Source organism: Accipiter gentilis, chromosome 6 (assembly GCF_929443795.1).
Source record: "Accipiter gentilis chromosome 6, bAccGen1.1, whole genome shotgun sequence".
Classification (NCBI taxonomy): Eukaryota; Metazoa; Chordata; class Aves; order Accipitriformes; family Accipitridae; genus Astur; species Astur gentilis.
The window spans coordinates 35,840,403-35,863,873 of record NC_064885.1 but is presented as its reverse complement, the minus strand read 5'-3'; the positions used below and the strand labels follow the sequence as shown (position 1 = coordinate 35,863,873).

General features: G+C 36.7%; 1 protein-coding gene across 3 annotated transcripts in view; it reads right to left on the bottom strand.

The window, feature by feature from the left end:
- The window catches only part of PEX5L (peroxisomal biogenesis factor 5 like), a 121,268-nt gene that overhangs the window by 37,503 nt on the left and 60,294 nt on the right, over positions 1–23,471 (bottom strand). For 2 of the 3 annotated variants that reach the window (XM_049802133.1, XM_049802136.1), the window contains exons 2-3: positions 10,959–11,024; positions 9,094–9,198 (exon numbers count right to left, since the gene is read on the bottom strand). In XM_049802133.1, the coding sequence (XP_049658090.1) occupies positions 9,094–9,198; positions 10,959–11,024 (171 nt within the window). The remainder of the gene's footprint in view (positions 1–9,093; positions 9,199–10,958; positions 11,025–23,471) is intronic. The other variant, XM_049802134.1, reaches the window with a different exon arrangement.

Here is a 23,471-nt window from a genome sequence, read left to right as displayed (position 1 = left end):
CATTTCTGATCTTGATCTGTTTGCAGTGTGCAATGCATGCTGTTTTCTTCTTTTTTTTTTTTAATGTTAGTAGGGCATAACATTATGCTAGTCTTTAAGATAAATTATTTGGAATTTAAATTGGGGGGTTCCAGTCAGGCATAGGCAGCTAATTAGCACCTATGTTTTGAGCACATAGTGAACTAGTTCTCTTAAATTAAGTGCCTAAATTTCCTCCATGTTCAATAGGGAGAGATAATGCCTAGAAAAGCAACTCCAGAAGGAGATCCTGCCTGCCTAATTTAGGCTGTCCCTCAGGAGGTTCTCAAAGGCACCTAGCTTCCCCACTGGATATATATGGGACTTATTTTAGAAGGACTGGCATAAGATGCACCTAAAATTTAGACGTAATTAGCTACCCAAGTTAGTAGTTGGATTGGATTTTACCCATTTTGTCACTGGAGGCTGATTGAATTACTCAAGGCACTAATTTAGGAAGCCCCAAACTACTAATGGGTATCCCCTGTGCAGTTCAGCAGCAAAGCTGCTCCTGGGCACTTACACCTTTTGCTGTACTGCCCATTCAGTGTGCTGGTGAAGGTGTGGTTGGGCTACTGACTGCATCAGTGAAATGATCTGACCTAGAAAGCTCAGGCTGTGGTAATGAACACATGGTAATGAGCATGGGATAAAGCAGGAAACTTTTAACTCAGATTTTCTATTGGGGAAATTGTATTTTTGAACTTTACTCTGAGCAACTTGTCTGCTACTTGGGTGAGACTGGTCAAATAGGTGAGTTAATTAGATTGAGTGGTTTGTAAATGTTATACTGTTTTAACTTAACCAGAAGCATCTACGAAGGCATCAACCAACTTCAATCACTAATTATTTGTATGATACATAGCAATGATTTCTTGATAGATAGACTCTGTGCGCATCTGGCACATCGTGATCTTTGGTGGCACTCACTAGGACAGGAGGAAAAAAGTGAATTAATTTCCACTAACTAGTCATTTCTAAAAACTGATAAATGGGAACCACAACTAGAAATTGAGGTTATTAGTCTCTAGAGCATAACTGGAAGTACTGGCCTGACAGTAGTGTCTGTGAATCATTATCTTGGCAGGGTGAGAACTGGAAGACCTCCTTTTCTGCTTGCTGAGGGAGGTTTGGAAAAGGAACTCCTGACAAAATCACTAGTTTCATGCTAAAAGTTCAAATTGCCCGAGTTATGTTTTTCTTCACCCACTTTTCTAGCATGTTTATAAATATTTTCCAATCAAAATTACCACCTCACACACTTTCTTTACTATTGTATAGTAAGTGTGATCACTACTTCACTTTTTGTATCATCCTTGTTCCTGGGTGATACTAATTTTTTCACTGTCACTCTAGTGTGAATTTATGTCCCAACAAAAACTGACATGCCAGCCAAATATTTGTTTTTCACAAGAATAGAGAATCCATTCACAGGGCACACAGTATAACTAACTTCCACTTAACATGAATTGCAGGAAGCTCTAAAACTGAGACAAACTCATCCCACTCTCCTGCAAGAGCACTTTGGTGTTGCTGCCTCTCTGAAGACTAGTCTTGCTCAGCAGGTGATAACTGGTACTCTGTTGCTAAGTAGTAGGAAGTGTGCGGAGTGGCCTGTGAATCAGAGGTGACTGTCTTACCTGAAATCACACAAGCTAAGTTATCCCTTGGGGCTTAATGCAAACAACTGACAGGGAGCTTGTGTGAAGTCAGAGAAGCTGTGGGAGGATTACTGTAGGTGCTGTATTGAATATTTAAATTCACATGTTAGCTGTGCTGTTTAAAACCTATGCTTGATGTCTAAATCTGTAAACAATAACATGCTTATGTTGTGTCTTCATAAACAGCAGTTGCATTGCTCAGTGATAACTTGCTGTGATCGCTGTGTCACTAGCATCCTATCTGTGTTTGTAAGGGCTGACCTATACAAGTTATGGTGTACCGTTGCAAGGTAGAACTAAATATCTCACAGTTCACCATCTCCTTCCCTCTGTTCCTCTTGGTCTGGCTAAAGGAAACTAAATATGGGAATTGTTGTATCTGGCTCCTGCATTTTGGCCTTGTTCCAGCAAAGCACTTAAGTGTGTCCTGCAAAACTCAAGGTTAAGCATGTGCTTAACAGTCTTGCTAGATCAGAGCTGTGGGGGAAGGGGAGGAAAGTTGCTCTTGTCATATTTCCATTGTGACTGACACTTTCGCCTCTACTGCTCATATAAATGTAATTTACTGTAAAGCTGTCTGTTGCATTAATATCTGTATGCTCTACGTACTTTTTTTAAGTAAAGGAAGCTGTTTACTAAAATGGAGTGACTCCCTTTCCTGGGTGTCAGAAGATTTTATTTATTTTTTTCCCCTCGCTTGGCTATGCGTTGTCTTTGTGGTTGTGATACTACAATTTGTGTTTTAGCCTCTCCCTTTCCCCATATCGCTATGGGGAACTGGAGAACTGCTCTACAACAGTGATCAAAGACAAAACTCATCATAGATGCTTAGAGATCCTTGAAGTAATATAGTCACTAAGAAATTACAAAATGTTACTTTAAAGAAATTATTTCTGTAATGTTAGTTTATGGAAGTACCTAGCCTGTACTCCTCAAATAGCCTGCTAGTTAATTGAGGGATTAACAAATCTGACATGTAAACTGAGACAATGTAGGTTGGGAAAGTCTTGTAGAACAGGGAGGCTACAGAATCCAGTTATCTGTTGAGAAAACCCTGAAGAAACCTATACTGTGGGAGGAGGCACAAGTGTCATGACAGTATCTACAGGGAACTAACTACATGGTGCTAGATTCTAGTTTCTGTATCATTCATTGGCTTGTGTGGCAACTCCAGCTGAAGAGGAGGTCTGACTTTGAGAACCACAGTTCTCAAATGTTTTTAAATAAGGTGCAGAGGACAGAAACTAGAGGAGTCCTGCTTCACTCGCTTTGCAGGGATTACATTTGTACTCTTGCAGCATCTCTGGGGGCAACTATGATGATTGCTTACAAAGTATTAGGAAATTATTTAATGTTTTTATTGGCTGAAAGTACAGATGACTGCCAGCACAGGGAACTAAGCTACATATACAAATTATTTGTGAACCACCAGTGATCCACAGGGAAGTTCAAGAGTTTCAGCAGTGTTGGATTGTACAGAGCCTCATGCACTACTCTGAGTATGGTACATAATCAAATGTTAATTTAGGTGAAAGATGGACAACTGCTGCTTTTTTAAGACCAAATCTTCATGCTGTAGCAGCATGAAGACTGTAAAAATGAAGATGAGAGAATAAACAATATCAAATATATCATCACTTATCACAGAATTTAATTTTTGTAAAGCTTATGTAAAGATCATTCCTAATGATCTTCAGCTGTGTGGAAAATGCTGTTTGTTCATTTCCCATGCAACAAAATTAATCTTTCACTGTATTCTTGCTGTATCTTTGCATATAGGATGTAATTACTTTGAAATCACACAGATTTTTCATGTCCTGTCTGTGGATTTTTCTTTTAAAACAGTTCTGTAGCATATCTAGAATAAGGCTGTAGTTTTGGATATATTACTGTGGGCAGTCATAGTAACAAAGTCATAATTTCTTGTTAAGTCACACAGTCTTTCTCTGTAGGGATCTGTCATGGTGTGTGTGTGTGTGTTTGCTTTGAAATGTATTTGCAGATTGAAAAGCTTGAAACTCAAAAGCTGTTTATGAATTTTTCTGGACTTGCAATTCAGCAGAACAGTTTCACTGTACAACCAGCAATTGAATATAGAACAACTGTAGCACATGGCTTGCAACTCTAACAGGATAGTATATTTTTACTTAAGAGTATTCTTGAATAAAGAACCAACAAATTTCTGAAAATTAATTTCTATTCATAAATAATTAATATTTTAAAAAATCCAAGGTTAAACTGGCATACTATATTACTTACAAAAAAAGGTTTGTCCAAATCTTTCTGTGCTAATGGAATGGTAAGGCATTTTAAAATGTATGAAACAGTATAGTTAATTTTTTATTTTATTAAAAAAATTACACCATCAATTCCCATGGTAATTTCAAATTAAAACTGTTATTTCATGGAAAAATGTATTTAATTTATGTGACAGAGAAATCTGTATAACTTCAGGCAAGTAGCCAATTTATGACTTTTAAACATATTGTCAAGGCAACTTTATTATACTCATGAGACTATTTCTGCTGAAATTATGCGTAGTGCCCTAAAAGCAATAATAGTGTTAAGCAATATTTAATTTAGCGGTAAAGAACCAATTAATGTTTGTACTGCTAAGCATGCATTTATGCATTTTGTGTTTTCTTTTTTACTCTTGTATTTATCCTGTGTTTATAGCAGATGAAAAAGTGTTATCAGTAGGACTTAAGAAGTAACCCCTGTTCAACTACTCAAAACTTTTATAATAAATCAAATGAGACAGATTTGAGATGTATGGAAAATAATGCTAATGAATTTATTGTGAATCCTTTAAAAAGAATATAAAAATCTGATCTTGGGACTAGTCCTCCTGGTTAGTGAGGAAATTGCCACTGTTCTCAGATGGCTGATTGGAATGTACAGTGAATTATTGTAGTCCAAACTTAATTATTGTCATTATCTAAAACGGGCATGATTCTTGCCTTTTTTTACATGAATGTATATCGATTAGTTAAAATGGAGTTAATTCTGGTTTAGATTGGTATAAAACAGAACAGAAGCTAATTACATTCACTTTAACTTTCCACCATTATGTTATAATGTTATTTAATAAATGTTTATGGAGTGGGCTGTAAATCAATGCAACTTTAATGCTGAGAAACTTAGAACGAACATGATTGAGTCAAATGGGACTATTAACCTTTATATGGAAAACTGTGATTATGCAATCAAATTTGTGTAGTGAGTCCTTGATAGACAAATCAGAAAAATCTACTAACGTTGGGAGCTGAATATTAGCTATCTTTACTCTGTTTTCTTTATAAAATTGAATAGAAGCATTTGAAAGATCCCCTAACAGAGTTTAAAAACAAAAACAAACCCCCAAAACCCAGAACAAAACAGAAAGCCCAACCAACCAAGCAAAAACCCCCAAAACGACAACAAAAAAAACCCAAACACCAAACTAGTGGAACTTAGGCAGTAGAAATGTTTGAGTATTTTACTCATAAGCCCTTGAGCAAGTATAAATATGCTTGCACCAACCAATGGCATGCAAAAAACTAACACAGAGAGACTACATATAAAAAAAAAAGTCTTAACCATCTGGTGGAGTTAATTGGGGTGTAGTCATGAAAGGTTTGGGGTTTTTTGTTTGGTGGTTTTTTGGGTTTGCTTTTGTTTTGTTTGTTTTTTTGTTTTTTTGGTGTTTTTTTTACAACTTGTGTGCAGTAGCCTGCATTTTGCATGGGATAGGATGAGTTTTAGTATGTTTCTTGTAATGTAATTTCAACTTTTAAAATTTCTTCTTTCCATTTCAAATTCTAAAACTAAGTGTTCTGTAGGTTAACTTTTTAAATTACAAGCAGTCAATAACAAAATTGTACTGTGAGCAATGTCTGTGTAGTTCCTGTAAATTCTAGGTAGGCAGATCCCATATTCTTGAGTTACAAACAGAAGTGGGGATAGCTTTCAATATATACTTTGTGTTTCTTTTTCCTAGTGGTGAGTTTTTCATGGACTCCCATTTCTGTTCCATATAATACCAGAGTATATTTGTCACAAGATCATCTTGGACATGAATCACCTCTTCCAGGTCTTATTTCTTTCTAATATCTCTATAGGGATCCTACCATCACTAGCTTTCCAATTTATGTACTCTAATGAAGAATCTAAATTATGTGTGATGAATCTGGGACAAATAACTCTTGTGACGCTGTGAGATTTGTTTGTTTAAAATCAGGCTGACAAGGCATTTAAGCATGCACTTTTTTTACTGCTCAATAAAGCAGTTAATCATATTTTAAAGTATAAGTGTGGATCGAAGTACTTTATTGAATCAGATCCTTTGAAGTTCACTGACCTGTAGTAAATTGGGAATTTCATAGCTGACTGTACAATTAAACTTTGACTCCAGGGGATATTTAGGTTTAAATTTCTCATTGGAAAGTAGTTTTGAAGTGAGCTTTTTTCCTCCTAGCAAATGCAAAGAAGCTGTGAAGAGGTTAAACAAAAATTTTATTCTGGAATTCAAATTGAACTTGTATGCACTATTTTTCTCATTTTTTTCTCTGCTTCAGTTAGAAGTATATTGGTTCCTAGCATAACTTACAGTTAATCTTTGAACCTTTAGCAAACTTTCTTTCACTTCTAGGTTCTATTCACATAAAAAAATATTTTATTTCATTTGTTCCAGTCTCTTCTGAATTATCTTTAAAAAGATAAAGGGAGACAGCAACATCGTATAGAGATATGTTCTACAAAATCCCATTAGTATGGAAAGCACACTCTGTTGATGCCTGAAGTATTAAATTTGGCAACTATGGAATGCTTTCTCACACCAATGAAGTGACTTTCATTGAAAGTAATTGAGACAATCACAAAAAATAGATACTGAAAGGCCTATTCAATTACCAAGAATACCCCTCTGCTTATTGTAGTATACTCATTACTGCTGGAATGATGGTCAAGATTCCCAGTTGCCATATACTGGCACAGCCCCACTGGAGTCGCAGTGCTTTTTTGATTCATGTTATTTGAAGATTTGCCTCCAAATCTGATGATATAAAATAATACCTGATGATATAAAATAATCTGTGAATTGGAAACTTCCTTAAAATTTAATTCACAGTATTATGTCAATAAATAAGTGTCGTATTTTACAAGCAGGGCTTTGCTAGGAGCATAATAATAAAATGTGGGTATTTAACTGACTTGTTCTGTGTTGGATGTGTTTTTAACACTTTCCAGAGGAAGAAAGCAAAGAGGCATCTCTTAATATATAAATTCAGGGGCCTCCATACATTATCACTAACTAGTTCTCCCAAAATGACGATTTAGAGTCTCTTCTTTGTGTATCAGATTCCACTTATACTTCCTGTGGAGTCTGCTTCCACAGTCAGATGTGATTAATCCTCCATTCATCAAAGATATTTGGAAATGGGAGATTTCGCTTTTTTTCTTTTGCTTTTCTAAAATCCAGTACTCCTCTATCTGGGCTTGACCCTTGCATTTTACTTGCAGGTTTCTTGCTTAGTTAGTTGTAGGAATGGAGCAACATAGATACCTAATGTAAATAATTACTTCCTAAGATGTATACAAGCTCGTACTGGGTTCAGTGGTGGTGATAACTTTGGAAAGACCAAGCCTTATTCTCATGACCCAATTTAATCTGGCTTGGGAAGTTTGCAGCTAATTTGGAATTTGTATTTCACCCTGTGAGCAGCAACCACATCCATCTGTTTCATCATGTAAAGGGTGGAGACAGACACTTTGATGGTGATGGTTAAATGTATATAGTGGTGCATTATTCTGAATGAATGGTCTGAATGAGAGGTCTACATGGACACACTAAAGAGACAGCATCTCAAAACGTTACAGCCAGACAGTTAGGATACAAATGATCTATGCAATATGGTCATACAACTGCACATCACACATACATGATGCAGAGATGGCTATGGAAAATACTCACTTTTTCACTTGATTCTGCTTCCTTTTGGCTTCTGCACCCCTTTGGTGCATAGCAGGGAAGTAGGTATTTGTGTTTAGTGGAAGAAATTACACCGACTAACAGACACAAGCATTTTACTCATAAATTTATCATAGACTATTGCTGAGTAGACTGACAGACAAGCACTACAAATGGTGCATTAAACATTTAATGAACCCAGGCTGAACTCCTGCTCCTATTGAAGCCAATGGAAGTTTTGTGCTTTTCTCTTGGGGGGTGGGGTGTATACAGGGGGCAGCATTTTATGTTGGTTTCTAATTGTTTGTTAATCACTTAGTAGAAAATTAGAAATGATGCTTTAAAGAGAGCATCCTTTTCCTTTGTGCAATTACTTCATAGACGTTAGAGTTCACCACAAGCAAAATAATGGTGTTTGACAGAGGCTGAGGAGGAGATTGCCAGCCGTGGTTTCCAAAGTAGATCACGTTATTTCTATAACGTGTATTAGTGCAGTGCATCTGCAATGCTCTGTAAGTGAAGTATGTGCTGGCCTTGTGTGCATTTTAAATACTTTTAAAAACTACAGTAGCTGTTATCATGAAACAGGATTGTGGATTTTTTCGAAGGCTCTCACATAAGAACAACTATGTGCTAAGATTACTTCCATTAAACCTCCTGATAAGCAGGAGCAGCTTGTGTGCACTAAATATTAGCAGTAAACTAAATGCACTTGCTTGGGGAACAACTTCATGTACATGAGTGACAGGAGGGAATAAAATCCACTCTAGTAGTGGAAGTGCTGTGTTTTATGGTAGCGTTCAGTCCCTGTCTTCAAAAAATTAAAGAAAGCACCTATGATTCGATGGCTGCTCCAAGGTGTAAGGTTTAGTGTGATGACATCATGTCCTTTCCTTCCTGCAGCTGAAGTTGTAGAAATGAAAGCAATGAGGTGTGCAAAATAACATATTCTGACCTGGGCCAGGAGGAGAATCCCGGAATCCCAGCGAGAGCTTATAGGGATGCGATCTGAGATATTGAAAATGATACTACTGGGCAGTGGTTGTTTCTTATCTTATATATGCATTGCAAATGAATGCTTGTGGCGTGAACATCGATGGCGTGAATTATAACAGAAACGTTAAGTTGGTTTTAAGTAGCTTTCTGGTAGCTGGCATATACCGTACTTCCCACAGATCCCTTTATCTGGGGGGAAAACGCATTTTTGTTCGAACTTTCACGTCAACGCATCTAAGCCCCCAAGAGATGACGTTATTTCCCCCGTGCCCGCGAGGACGCCGATGGTGCCGTTGGCGCGAGGTCCTCCAGCAGACACGCTCGGCCAGCACCGCTGGAGCCAAGGGGGCAGGAGGGGAAGCTAAGGAGCGGGGAGGGTCCCCGCAGGCCGTGCGTGCCCTCCGCGCCTCCCCTGCGGCCTCCGACTCGCCCGGTGTCCGCGGCCTCCTCAGAGCCCCGCGCTCCGCCCACCTGTGATGTCATAGTAAGGAGGGGCTTTTCTTCTGCAGACTCCTCCCTCGGAATCTCCTTCATCACCATGGCAACAGCCTTATCTGCCGCCCTAGAGCCTTTCCCCTACAACAGCGAAATCAACAATGGCGCGAGTCAGCAGCGGGCCTGGCAACAACCGCTTCCCAAAAACACACCCCAGAACCATCCAGTCATTCAACTGACGGCGTTTACGGCTGGAAGCAAAGCTTGGCTGGAAGTAGAATACACAAACACGCTTTAAAAATAATAATAATAAGTTATCTGTGAACCTGTTAGTTAACAATGCAGTTGGGGTCTAGCCGTAGTCTTGCGACTCGATAGAGCTGCCCCAGTGAAGTCAACGGGAATACGGCACTGCCTTGCCGGGCCAGGACTGGCTGGAAATACTCCAGTGCAAACGGAGGGATTCGGACCTTCTGTGGGGTAAGATCTCCTTAAGAGTAGGGTCTGGAGAATCAGCCCCTTGATTTAATTTTGGTTACGCAAAAGTTTATGTCTGAAATATCTGGGTTTTGCTTACAAAAGCTGATTTTGCAAATAAAGCACAGTGCCTTGTAGTTCACTGAGGCAAACTCTTCCTGAAATGTGAATGTATAACCCGCAGGGCTGGGCCCGCAACGTTTATAGCTCTAGTAACATTTTAAAAAGCAATTTACATCATATAAACAGTCTGGGTTTTTGCTAATAGAATATACGGAGCCAAATTCTGCCATCATAGGCATTGCTACAGTTCCCCCGAAAATGGCCACTGTTGTTGAACTTTCTGTGAGAATTTTGGTTTTTAAGCTTCACTTTTCTTAAAGTTCACTTAATAAATTGTAACTATTCAAGACAAAGCTAAAATATTTTAACATTATTTAATATTCATCCAAACAAAAAATGCACTAACATGTGCATAACATACTCTCTTTCAAGCCATACTCTTTATTTTAAAAGGGTATTTATCTTCTTGAATTCACATGGATTTCTGTATTTTGATCTCTTATACGCTTGCAAGTAACAGAGAACGTACTGAGCGTACACATAAAGCATAGCAGCACAACCGTATTATGCTGGTGTCCCTGGGCATGGCCTTAGTATTATACTTTAAAAGTTCCCATTGATTTCTGTGGAAATTTTAGCTGTGCGAAGACTGCAGGATCTGGCTCCATAAAAGCAGTATTTTACACTAGACTTTAAAGATATATTTAATACTTAAAAGTCTATTAAAGGAAAGGATTCTTTACTGCAACGTCATATGCTAGAATTATTCCCTAGCACTGTATTCTGTGTCCAATAAAAAACCCACTATTGCTTATACTGAACTACAGGTTGTTTCAGAAACATTTCAATTGCAGGTAAAAACATGATGTACTATTGCGGGTTTTAAACAGATTTTATTAATCATCACTTCAATCTTAGGTTAGCTTGCTTGTGCAACACATCACAGTTACCCTACAGAGAGTTCTTTGCATGCTGCAAGAAATTCTCAGAGCAGAAGTGTCATAAACAATAAGCATGCTGGATTTGTGATGCCTTTGATATCCAAAGAACTGCAAAGTCATTGTAAATTTAAATATATTTAATTCAATGAGAATTACTTCTAATTGGTAAGCATATCAAAGGTTCTTGGCCAATTACGTATTTACGCTGTTCATGATTCGCATGACATGTTCCAGGTCTATGAAGCTTGTTTCTAGTATGACGCATGGAGCTATCATTAGCTAGCACTAGTAACATGCTATTTGATCTTTATAAAATGTAGTCCTTTTGTGCCGAGTGCTAGAACAAAATAGTTTATCAGCTAGAAAGGATGCATTGGAAAGCATGCAGTGCTTTTTATTTCTTGCAGAGTAAAAACCCACCAAAGCAAAGGTCAGGTCACTTTTTTGAAGACAGAGCCACTTTTTCTTCAAGGTTTCACCTACTGCCTGAAAAGAGTCATGATACTCATATTAGTACCTGCTGTTAACCTTTCATAAACATAACTCTGCAAAACCCTGGGAGTGGTTGATACCATATATAAAATCTGTCTCATCAGTTTAAAGTGGCTATAGTACAATGTAGAATAGTAACGTGATGAAAAACTGTGCTATTTTTTTACGAGCAGACGTCGTATATTTGCTAGTCAAAGCAAGTGGTTTGATACTACTTTTTTATTAGATATTTCTTTTAGCTTTCCTAAAAGACTACATGTAAGTCAGGTTGATTTATTTCTGGCTACTCAGCCTATGGTATGAAAAACATTATTCTGAAACTAGAAGTTTGTAGGCAATTTCCTGGATACCAGAGAGAAAGGCACTGCAGTGAAATAGCTTAAATTCTCGGATTCTGGTGGGGAGAAACACAGGTAACCAATTAACTGGAAAAGCCAGTTTTTTATTCTGGTGACTAGAACTGGATTTTGTTGTCCAATGTAAGGTACGTAAGCTTGAAAACTATGGTCTGTTTGCTGTAGTGAATACTATATATTAAATCCCTGCCTATGAAGTGATTAGGCAGAAGAATTGGAGAGGAATAAAAACGGTTTTTCTAAGACCAGGAAAACCTTGTTACTGTTGTGAACTGCAGCTGAAATGATAATCTCTAGTGCATTTATTACAATAACCATTGAAGGATTTTTCTTTTTTTTTTTTTTAAAAAAAAAAAGCTATTTACTTGGCCTCCTTCAATATTATGTTGTTTCTTAGCGTTTTGGCTTGTATGTATTTATCTGTTACAGTAGCTTATTGCTCAAACCCTGTAATTCTTCAACAGCTAATTTTACACTTGCCAGGTCTTTAAAATGAACAGTTTGTTGATAGTGCAGATTTGCAAGCTAAGTTATTTTCTCACATAAACAACAGTTCAATAATTTAGTAAATAAATTTAATCATTGCCTATTTGCAATATATAGATGGAAACAACTGTGATGCAGAGCATGACAACCTACGTACAAATCAAGACAAACACAAATTGATGAAGGAAAAATATATTATTTGTTTTCATGGAACATACTGCTTAAGAAAAACTGAGAAACATGCCAGTATTTTGTTATTTGATACACTTAAATGGGAACAGTTCCTTTAGATGATGTCTCCAGAGCAAAATGAGTAGAGTTCAGAGTATTCCCATGATGCTAAATATTGATAATAGAGTTGGGTTCAAAACTTAATAACAGTTTCTCTAGGTTTATCCCTTGGGATCAGACAAGGGGTAGTAATAGACATTTCCAAAGTAGTATGCTGTTTTGGCAGGATTTTGTAAGAAAATACTCTATTTTTTTGCAGCTGGTATTTCTGAATAGTTCGAAATTAAATTTTGTATAAGTCACACTATTTAGATGTGGTACTTAGTAGTAAGCTACTGTAAGAGCATATTAACATAAATTTCTAGGACAGCACACAGTTTTGTTTTGTTTTTTTTTAAATCAGTGATGCATATAGCTTTGTAACTGTGCTTATGTACAATAAAGCTTTTCTTCTTTAAATACATGGGACCAATAGATCGCCTCCAAGTCATGATGGACAGATTAGTTAGAATGAATACATGGTCATACTTGAAATGTTACTGTTTGGTGAAATACTATATAATTCTGTAATTCTTTTCTTCATTACAGTTGTTTGCAAATTTGTTCTTGTATATGAAAAGCCAATGGCCAGTGCCTTGTAAATATTTAACGTTTTGACAACAGTAATTAAATTATAATGATTAATTACAGAAATTCTTTGTCATCTTCTACACAATAAAAGGATTTTATCTAGATCCATAATATAATTAGAAGTTTGCTTTTGACAAATATTTAAGGTACTTGAGTACCAAATTCACATTTCAGGAATATTTATACCACTTATTCTTGTGAGAAAGTGAACAGAAGAAATTGAGTGAGTGGATTTTTAATTTTTTTTAAATATGTATACATGGAGAAAGACATTCTGCCTTTATGTAAACCTGTGCTGATCCATTTATTTTCCAAAGGTCCTTCCAATCTGTTTCAGCTTTACTTGACACACTACAATGCATCGCTATTCACTGAGCTATTGGTAATCATTTCACCATGGGCATGTTTAAATTTAAGCTTTTGTAAATTTGAAGTTTTAACACCGCTCCCCTTGTAAAGAAATTTGATAGAAAAAAGTGATATGCAGACAGTGCTGGTACTTGTATGATATGATTACTGATTTCATGTGGCATCTCTTCTTTCTAATTGAGGAGACACAGAATAATAACTTGCTATATTTATGAATATAATGCTAAAAAGTGACCAGCTAACCTGAACTTTCTACATTGGGCTATTGAATTGAAGCGTGTTTAAAAACAAAACAAAAAAAAAACCCACCAGGTACTTTTCAGAGTATCCTGAAGTGCTGATCTGCTCTTCTAATAGCTTTAATAGGTTGGGAAGGGGTTTTATAAAGCAAACTTTATGAAAGATACATGAGTGGTAACTTTTAAGTTATAGTAGCTGTAGTCCTATGTCAGGAGAAAGAACAGATAGAACTGCTGTACATGTTGAACTTGGAAAGCTTGGCTGCTGTCCAGATCTCCAGGCAGCTGATATATTAGACTTACAGTACCAATTAAGCAGTCTATTCAAAATGGCTTTATGCACCACAAATCTTTGTGTTTTGTACAATTTAAAAATAAGAATGAAGTGACAAACTTGGCTTTGCCATTTAAAATTGTGCAGTGCTAACATTTTTACCTCTCAAAATGAGCACACGCAGCTATGCAGTGATACTCTGAGAGTTCTAGTGTCCACAATACAACTGTGAGCTCTTGATTTCATATAGGATCTGTGTTTATTGATTTGTATTTTTCCCTTCTCAGGCTTTTCTGTTCATGTTTTCTCTGTATGTCTGTCTTTTCATCATCTATGCTTTTCTACTATTTTCTAGTGGTGTTATATCTTGCATCTTATATATCATTAAAAATAATGAGAAAACATATGGTGAGGCAGTTTTATGAACCAATACACGATGGCTATTTAAACAGAAAATTCTGGGTTTCATCAAAGCTATTGGCAGTTTTTTATTATGAGCTTAACAAAGTGAGGTATATATCTAAGGTAGATGGGAACATAATTCCTTTAGGCAGTGCTCAGTTGACTGTGGTGTGGAGACATGTGAACAAGCTATATGTCCTGAACTGGAAGCAGTATTGTCAAGGTAGGCCAGCTTTCAGGACTTGAGCTAGTATTTCCATATTGTACTTGCATCCTTTGGAACCTCTTATCAAGCTTTCTGTTAGCGATGGTCCAACCTCTCTTGACTCATGCCCTTTAGTAGTTCATTCTTATGAGATTATGTTGAAATACAGATGGTGTTGGTTACAGAGAAGGAATCGGGTTTAGGAAGGCTTGCCTAAGAAGTAATTTACAGTAAAGCAGCTAAATCCATATTGGCTGAGTTCAAAGCATACTACTCATCTTTCATTCATTTCTTTTTTTGTTATTACATTGATGGAATAACAGATATCAATATTAATATGGGAAGACTTTTCCTGCGTATGAGAAAACTGGCAAAGAAAGAGATAATAGCTGATAAAAGGTAATCAGCACAAACATTCACATTTACCTTCATTGGGCTGCATCTTATATCCATTTAAATGTCAGTACTGTGGTTAAATTGCATTCCAGTTTGAGAAGCATTTGCATTGAAATGGCATCGTTAGGTTTTCCGTTTATTGACCATCAGTAACTGTTGCATTACGTGTGCTCCTTTAGAAGTTGTCTTATTCTGATGCTTATAGATTAATTCTGAAAGCCAAGTGGGACTGCTTCCAAAGAGTGTTCCAAAGAGTGAAAGCTCTGCAAGACCCATTCTGCTCTCAAGAATTTATGCAAAGTTACTGTACTTAATGCATCTGAACACATTTTATGACTGGAAATTAATAAACAATTCAGTTAGGCTAATAGGATGAAAATGCAGTGAAACTGGGTTGCTTTTTTACTCTTAAGTCAAAAAGTTTTATTTGGAATATACATAGGGAGCATATCTTTTGAGCAAGGCAACGCTTTCTGATTTTGGAACAGTAATGTTGACTGAACTGTAAATAGTAAATCCAGCCTGGAATATAGAGCAAGGTTGGTAAGAAGAGAGAGGTCTGGGACAGAACTAACTACTTAAAGGTTTTTTAAGGTTCTGGTCCTTTTATGAACAAGTTATGTAATATAGCTGTTTGTGATAGGCTTGGATGAGACATTTTGCAGTCCTTCCTTTCTACGGAAGCGTCATCTTTTAATAAGGCCATTGTGAATATGCAGAAACTATTTTTTTAGCACTTATTTGATTGACTTGAGAATTTGGAACTGCATTATCAAAGGGGCAAGTCGTTTGACTGCCTAAGGTATTTGACTTCAAAAATTTCAGGGAATAGCTGTAGAATTTCTTTCGTCTTTGCTTAGTCTGTGTCAAGGAACATTGTGAAGTCATTGGATTTAGCCACTGGTAATTTCGAATTTGTTTGGTAGTTTTCAGCAGAAAATTAATACTAAAGTATTGTCTCTCAACTGGGGTTCATTTTGTGTTGACTTCAGTATCATGAGCCCCAGTCATAACATACATGTAATAACAACACAATTAGTTTATTAATATGATAATGCATGTACTGAATTAGAATAAGGCATTCCTGTAGTACTATTTCAAGTGAAATTCAAGGAGCTCAGATCACTTTCAAAACAAATGGATTGGTGACTAATGTACTGTCCGTTGATTAAATGTGTGTTTACTGCACACATGATGTGTAAACTATGTATTTTGCTCACTCACTTCCTCCTACCACATAGTGCATGTTCTTTAAAGTGGTCAGGGTTCCACATCTCTGAAACCTGCTACACAGTTTTTAATGGCTTTTTGTTCTTGAAATGTTCAGAGAACTCAGACTAACAGTCTGCAGCAAACTTAGTAAATTAAAGGCTATGCAGTAAGTCTGACTTGCTACTTTGATACACATAATATTACTGATGAAACAAGTTCTCCTGATGTGACTTCCAGTTTTGTGTACTTCTTTGCATGTTATCTTTAGTGGAGTTTCCCAGGGTGCAGTTCATGTTGAATGAAGGGCTACAGCAGCGGCAGACACTAATGATAAAGTTAGGAGCACAGACAGCTCCTGGAACAGATGTCTGGCAGACGGGATCTGCCATGATATGTGTGTGTGTGTAATGTAGACCTTGCTTTCATGGCCCAGGAGTGAAGATAATATAATTCCAATGACATTTATTCACATAGAGGAACAGTTGGCCATTACATTTTATCTGTTGTTTTCAAATGATAATTTAAAGTCCACTTCCTAATAAAGAAACAGTACTGCCTGAGTTATGTGCATGTGCTGGAACTGTGGTAGTTTGTCAAAAATTCACATCAGTGAGAAAGCAGTGAAATCCATGCCTTAAAACATTTGGTACACATATATTCTGTTTAATAATTAGCAATGTTTCAGCCTATAAGAAACTGGGCAGGCGATAATTTTGAATAAGCTTCCATGGGCTTGTCTTCAGGTGGGAGATGGAAACATGCTCTAGCAAATTTTCTTTATATTCCTCTGCTAGTTCACAAACCCAGATGTTTCAGCTGACACAGGCTGGTCAGTGGACCATAAATATTGAATGGAAGAATTTTTGATAAATCCATCAGATTTTTTTTATCAGCATACAGAAGTATGCCCTCTTCCACATTCTGTTCTTAATATGCCTTAAAAATTAGTTAGAGATATATGCAGACATGAAGCATTGGCCTGTCATTTGCACCACCCTCCCCCCCCCCCCCCCCCCCCCCGCCTGTAGGTAAGTTTAGTTCATTTCCTGAGTAATTTGAGGGCTAGACATTTGATTGTTGAGAATTTTGAGTTAAAACAGACAGTAAAGATTTTAGCATTTGATTTAAAAACTGTATCTAAAAATTATCTAATTATTAAATTTTCTCTCTAAAAATCTAGAATTTGTTATTTTTGAGGGTAGAAGTTGAAATTATATTTCAATTCTTTTACAGCCTCCCCCCAGACAGAGAATGTTAATCCAGAATGTTGTGTAAACCATTTAATACAGCTGAAATCAATTTGGATTATAAGCAATCTGTGGATGTGTAGAACTTTTGTATTAGTGCTAATGCTGTTCAAGATGTAGTGTCACAGCTGGACTAAACACAGAATCGATGGTAAGTTGAGTAAACGGGATAGAAAATATATATGTAGCTTGTGCTTTTTTAAAAAAGAATTGTTTAGGAAAAACAATGAAAAACTGAGAGGTGGGGGGTTTTATGTGGAAAACTCAGAGGCTTATAAAAGAGCAAGTATAGAGAATAGTCTTCATAGGAAATTCAGAACATAGGATGTTATTCTGTGCTAACTGATGATTACAAGACAACTGTTTCTGAGCCTGTCTTATATAAAAAGTTTCATAGGTGTAGTGGTAGGGTAACCCTCAGTGAAATTAATAGCTCTTACTTAACCTCAGAAAACAGCTTGAGCTACAAAGCTTGAGACGAGGATTTAACTTTTTGCATGCTTGTCACAAATGTTTATAGATGTTGGGAATTTTGATTTTGACAGGTTTACTTGGATCTGCTTTTGCATTATCTTTGCCTTTATGTTGCTGTCAGAGGTTCCTGTACTCTTGGCTGTGGTGTCCTGAGAGTTGAAACATTAATTTATTGATATTAATATAGCAAAGGCAGTGTTGACCAGAGCAAAGCGTGTAGTGAGTCATGGCATAGCTTAAACTGTTATGCGTTAACTGTTATGTCTTGGTATCACTAATGTTTCTCAAAAAAAATAATACATGCACTTATCTGTGGCACCATGGAAGTATTTTGGCCTTACATAAAAGGTGATGTCCAAGTACCTAGTAGCAGTCTGTCTTCAGTCTCAGACTCCAGCTTTTGCAGAGGAAAAAAAGTGGATGACCTCTGTGGAGAGATCAGTCTGTGGGTTGGTTCTCTCTTTTATTACTTCTTCACTTGGGACCAATGAGACTCTGAAAAGTGTATGACAATACTTTTAACTATGCATAAAAGACAACTAGAAGTATAACTGTGCCTGGAATATGATGCAAGTTCTTTTAAAAAAGAAAGTGATGCAGGTTCTGATGTTAAAATGGTATAATCTGTGCTCTCCCTGTCTGGAACATAGAAGAAATGTGTATTTTTTCCAGTGTTTGAAAGATTAACTATTTTGTTCTTCTTGTTCCAGATACCATTACAAAACCATTCACTTCACAGTCATACGCCTGTGTAGCCAAAAAAGGAGTTAGATCCCATTAGCCCAATCTTCCTGTTTGTGGGTACTTTCTCTAGATTGTGCAAAGACTCATCAGCCATTTAGAATGAGAAAAAGAGTCAAAGAAACAAACATAATTGAAAAGAAAAAAAAAAAATCTCATAGAGCTAAAAGAATGCTCTGCTTACATACTAATCAGATCGTATCCTATAGTTACCGTTCTATGAGAGCCTTAAGATCATTTGTGCCCTGAAACTGGGTTTCTGCACAGAAAAGAACTGGCACCCCTGTAGAGAATATAACAGAAATTTTTATCAAAACTGCTGGATGGACATAGCGGTTGTCTGTTGTTTCCTCTGGCTTTTACATTACCAGTTCAAAAGAGTTTTGCTTATTGTCACTGTAGGGATGGTTTTACTCTTGTTTTGAAAGCCTTTAAGGAAGGTGGTATTATTTAGGAAAGGTGGAATTATGTTGAATAAGGTCAACTATTCAGATGCCCTCTTTAGAGTCAGATAAAATTCTGCATACTGTTTTGAATAATAAGTTATGTATTCAAATAAATGAATTGTTATATGTCTCTTGCTAGATGCCTAATTGCAGAACCATTTTCAACTTGTATTACTTCTAAAATGACTTATTTTGATTGTTCTGATTTTGTTTACGAAGGAAGACAGCTTGGACACAGAAGACAGTTTGTAATGTATTCTCATCAGTATTAACTTATTGAAGATTAGGATGAAAATCTCAGGATTTGAGTTCTATAAATCTGGGGTAAACATTATGTGATCAAAATCCATGCCTTCAGTTTAATTCTTTCATATAGATTCTTTCACGATTTGTGTATAATAATTACAGGAAAAGATTTAATTCTGTTTAGGATTTTTGTTTTTCTTTGGCTCTTTTGTTAAACGCCTTGCTCAAATGCTATGCAAAAAGAATGGAAATTTTTCTTAACATGAAATGCTATAGTTAATCCCGACATAACAATATATGTGATTCTACTACATAAAAGGGTAGAAAGATGGTGAGGCAGAGAATGAACGGAACAAAAAAAGTAAAAAGGGGTAGATGGAGGGTTATGATCTGGATTTGTTTTGAAGCAGATTGTTGTTACTTTCTCATCAGGCCTGTGATTAGAGCTGTACGTGTTAAATAATGAAAACATATCATACTAGATGGTAGGTTTGAAAGCAATAGATCAAGATAGTTTATGATTGAAAAATAATTTTAGAACTTATTTTCTTGACCTATTTAAGTTCTCTCCAGCCACCATTCGGAATGCTGCTAGGATAGATTTAGCACTTTTCATAATACAAACATTTGATTCCCACCATAATATAAACATTTGATACCCTTGAATTTATGATGTCATTTTTCTGCTACAACCTTAAGATTTGAGTCCTTTCTACAGTGAATGGAGACTAAAGTAGAACTGTTACAGCACTTTGGTAATAAAGGGGCTTTATGCTGTATCCTTGACCCAAAATTCATTCTGTGTCTCTTGGGCTGTGTGTTCTTGGTAACAAAGGTTTCTGAATCTTAGTGTACTTACTTGCTAGAATAAAACTCTATTTTTAATACAGTATAGTAGAATAAGTTTACCCCCTTATTTTTATTCCTAAAAATAGCAGGTTGCCATTTATCAGACAATAGCAATAGTAGATGAGGCAGTGGAATAACAGTGTGACTGCAAAATAACTTCATGTCCCTGACCTGGAGATGGCCTCTGCACACAGTTTCAGCTTTGGAATGATCTCATCTGAAGTACGTTAATGCTGCAAAAGCAGTATTAACAGCATCGTATAAGCCCATTTAGAGATGATTATGCTACTGTCTCTTCACTTAGCCCCTCATTTATCACACAGTTTGGAAACCTTCAGGAAGCAAGTTCTTAAAATTGAAGTATTATGAGTGTGCTCTTAAAAGATATTCCTATTTCCTTGATGTGTACTATTAGTGTGGAGAATGGACTTTTCTACTCTAATATTGCAAAAATGTTGTAATTACAAAAATGAAAAAAATGTAGATACACTACTAGATAATTACTTCTAGACCTCATCAGAAGTTCAGCTGTCTTGGGCAATTAAAAGCTCATTCTTCTACCTTTAAGATAATTTTTTAGCATAATGGGCCACATCAGTTACATTTGTATAAATCTGCTTTTTTTGTATACGTTTTCAAGTATTCTGTATTCTTTTTTGGCTTTACTGGATTTAATTTCATTTTACATCAGTGACAGTGATTAGCATTTGACCAGTTCTACAAGGAGCTGAACGCAATATCTCTAATAGCTAGCACATCACTGATATCAGGTATGCTCTGTATTGTTCTGTTTAAACAATCGTTACTGTAATGCAAAAGCACTATTTTTCATAAATTCATTGTTTACGTCCTTTACTTATTTTTGCATGCTTATAAAGTAACAGGCATCTATTAAAGAAAAAAGTATTTATTCACTCAGTTTACACACACTTTTAAAATGTATGCTTTAACATTGTATTATAATAATAATGTTTATAAAGTAAGTTTTGCAGTCCACGTGTGCTTAGGTTGTCAGGTTCCTCATTAGAGAAGTAAGGTCTATTTTTTTTCTGTAATTCAACAGTACTTCAAAATTCAGATTTTTACTATCAGTTTGGGGATGTCTGCAGTATAACTAAAAAGGTGGTGAGTCCACGCTTGTTATAGCAACTATTTAAACCAGCTTAGTTTGGCTGGTAGGGTAGTAATTTTGCTTAATAAAAACTCTGTGAGTACCTGCAGCATATATCTGTGACCAGTAAAAAGAAGCTGGTAAGCATAAATACCTCTTACAGAGAGGTTCTTGATTCTCAAACCATCTTACTTGAGATTTTATATGCAAAGAATTGGTAAATCATCAATTATGCTTGCTGTGAAGGTGCTTTAGCACTTACTTTCTTGGGATGTAAATGATACTGCTTGTATTTCAAAATTGGCTTTTGGTACATAGAAAATCCCTTGAATGTACTGTCGCACAAATTAGTGGATTCTGCCTCTTCAGCTGGGATGTCAAATCTAGGGCCAATCTGTCCTATGGAGTTAAAGCTAATGTAAATCTTCCCCGTAGTTCAGGGCATAGTAACCTAACGCTGTGGAAGTTAAGTTGCCTGACAATAGCATGACAGCTATTGTCAGAAATATTTCTCCTCAGAAGTTCTATAAAAAAAATAATCTGTATTAATCTGGTAGTCCAGTGCTATGCGCTGCTTGTGTCCCCTTCCACAAGAACACGTTCATTTAGCACAGACTGTTCTTGAACATCAAAATAAATCTTGATCAAGTGAAAGAGCAGGGATGAGTTAACCACTTTCTGAATTGCTTGCAGACAGCCTCAATAAACGTGCTTGTTATCAGAGAGTTAACAAGCTGGTATGTGAAGGAAAGAGGTGCAGCAGCTTGCTTGTGTTTGCCGTTCGTACTGGGTAATGGACTGGGATGTAGCTGACAAACACGTGCAGAGAAGTGTGGGTATTTCTGGCAACCCAGCGTGGGTGAGATAGGTGTCAGGCCTGGGAGCAGAGGATGAGCGGTGGAGTTTCAAATTTATGTATCTATATGTATCTTGTCTTTGCTTTCTACTAACTGAGAACAACTAAGCCACCACAAGAAAAGAAATATTAAGTTGCTGTTGGTATAGTCCATCAGTAATTCACTATATTGTCTCCTGATGGGTTTAGGAAGAGAATAGAGTGGCCTTAGATAGATTTTCTTGTGACAATGCTCTGACTGTCTGAAATAAGTCTATCAGGCAGCACTCTGAATTTTTTATTCACTGAAACACAGTGCTGCTCCACTTCACTCTGAAAAACTTGTAAGTAAGGAAGTCTTGATCCAAACTTGCCTATTTCCCATTAAGCTTCAGACGCTTCACGTTAATGAAACCCCAGTGAAATGATGTGAAAGATGGCATTGTCAACTCAGCTCGATTAAAAATTATGTGAATAAATAGGTAGGCATATGCTTAGACTGGCAAGGACTGGAAGATTTTTTTCAGCCCAGATAGCGTGAGCATAATTGAGGAAAAAAGAAGCTGTCGCAGATGGTGATAGCAGTGAGAGACCCAGTGACATGTGCTTCAACCCAAAGTTTGCTACAGGGGAGGTACTGAGGTAGGATAACACACCGGAGCAAGTGCCAAAATCTCAGGCTCTAAGAAACATGCTTATTAACTAATTAAACTTTCATATTTGTAAAAAGAGTGAATCAAATAATTCCTTCCTATGGAGAGATGTTCATGAATAGAAAAATGAACCGAGAGATGTGTGTGTTGGTCCCGAGGGATCAGTGCCAGAGAGCATCCGGCAGAGATGAGGGAATGAGGATTTCCAGGGTGAGGCAGCCTGTGGTATTGGCATGGTGTAGCTACTTGCGTGGTCAGGGTAAGGGAGAATTACCTATAATTATGTAAGATGCCTCATAGAATTGGAAAATACTGGTGCTTTCCTGTAAGGGAGGGTGTTACCTGGGCCACATATGAGCTGCCTTGTTTGAAACCCTGCCAAGCTGTGGTTTATCTATAAAGGCTGATCTAAGAGAGTACACAGCATGGCCAGGATTTTCTTTTTCCCTCTCCTGTTCACACCTATAACATAAAGTGCCCTTGGAGTCATTAGCAGCCAATAAAAAATTCAAGTGGTTGATTCCTGGTCAGTGAAGTGGAAAGAATAACTTGGAGCTATTTTCACACACTCCTTTCTGAATTGCACTGTCCTCTTATTAACTATGCTTGAGTTTTTCACACATTTTGTCTCATTTCATTAATAGAATAAGTTTCTTTGGTCAGTAACAGTGCCAATGATTGAAGACAGTTTGGCTAAGGTAGACTGAGAACTTGTTCTTATTTCCTAGTACATGAAAGACGATCTCCTTTCAAATGTTACTGTGTTATCCTGAAAGTGTTGAAAAAAACCCTATTTCTTTCATGCCCCTGTGCTCTCACAAGTAGAGGAATAACTCCTTGTGTGCCTGCTGAGGCTGTTGCTATTTTCTCCAAAGGGGTTTTTTTGGTGTTGGCATTTATGTCAAATGCTGACCTTTTCTTTCTTTATTGCCTGTGACAAGATAGTTTAAATTTTACTCTTCAAGAGTGAGAATTCAACAATATTATTAACAGTGTATTATTTCTGCATATGGGCTTTTTTTATTTATTTTTGCACTCT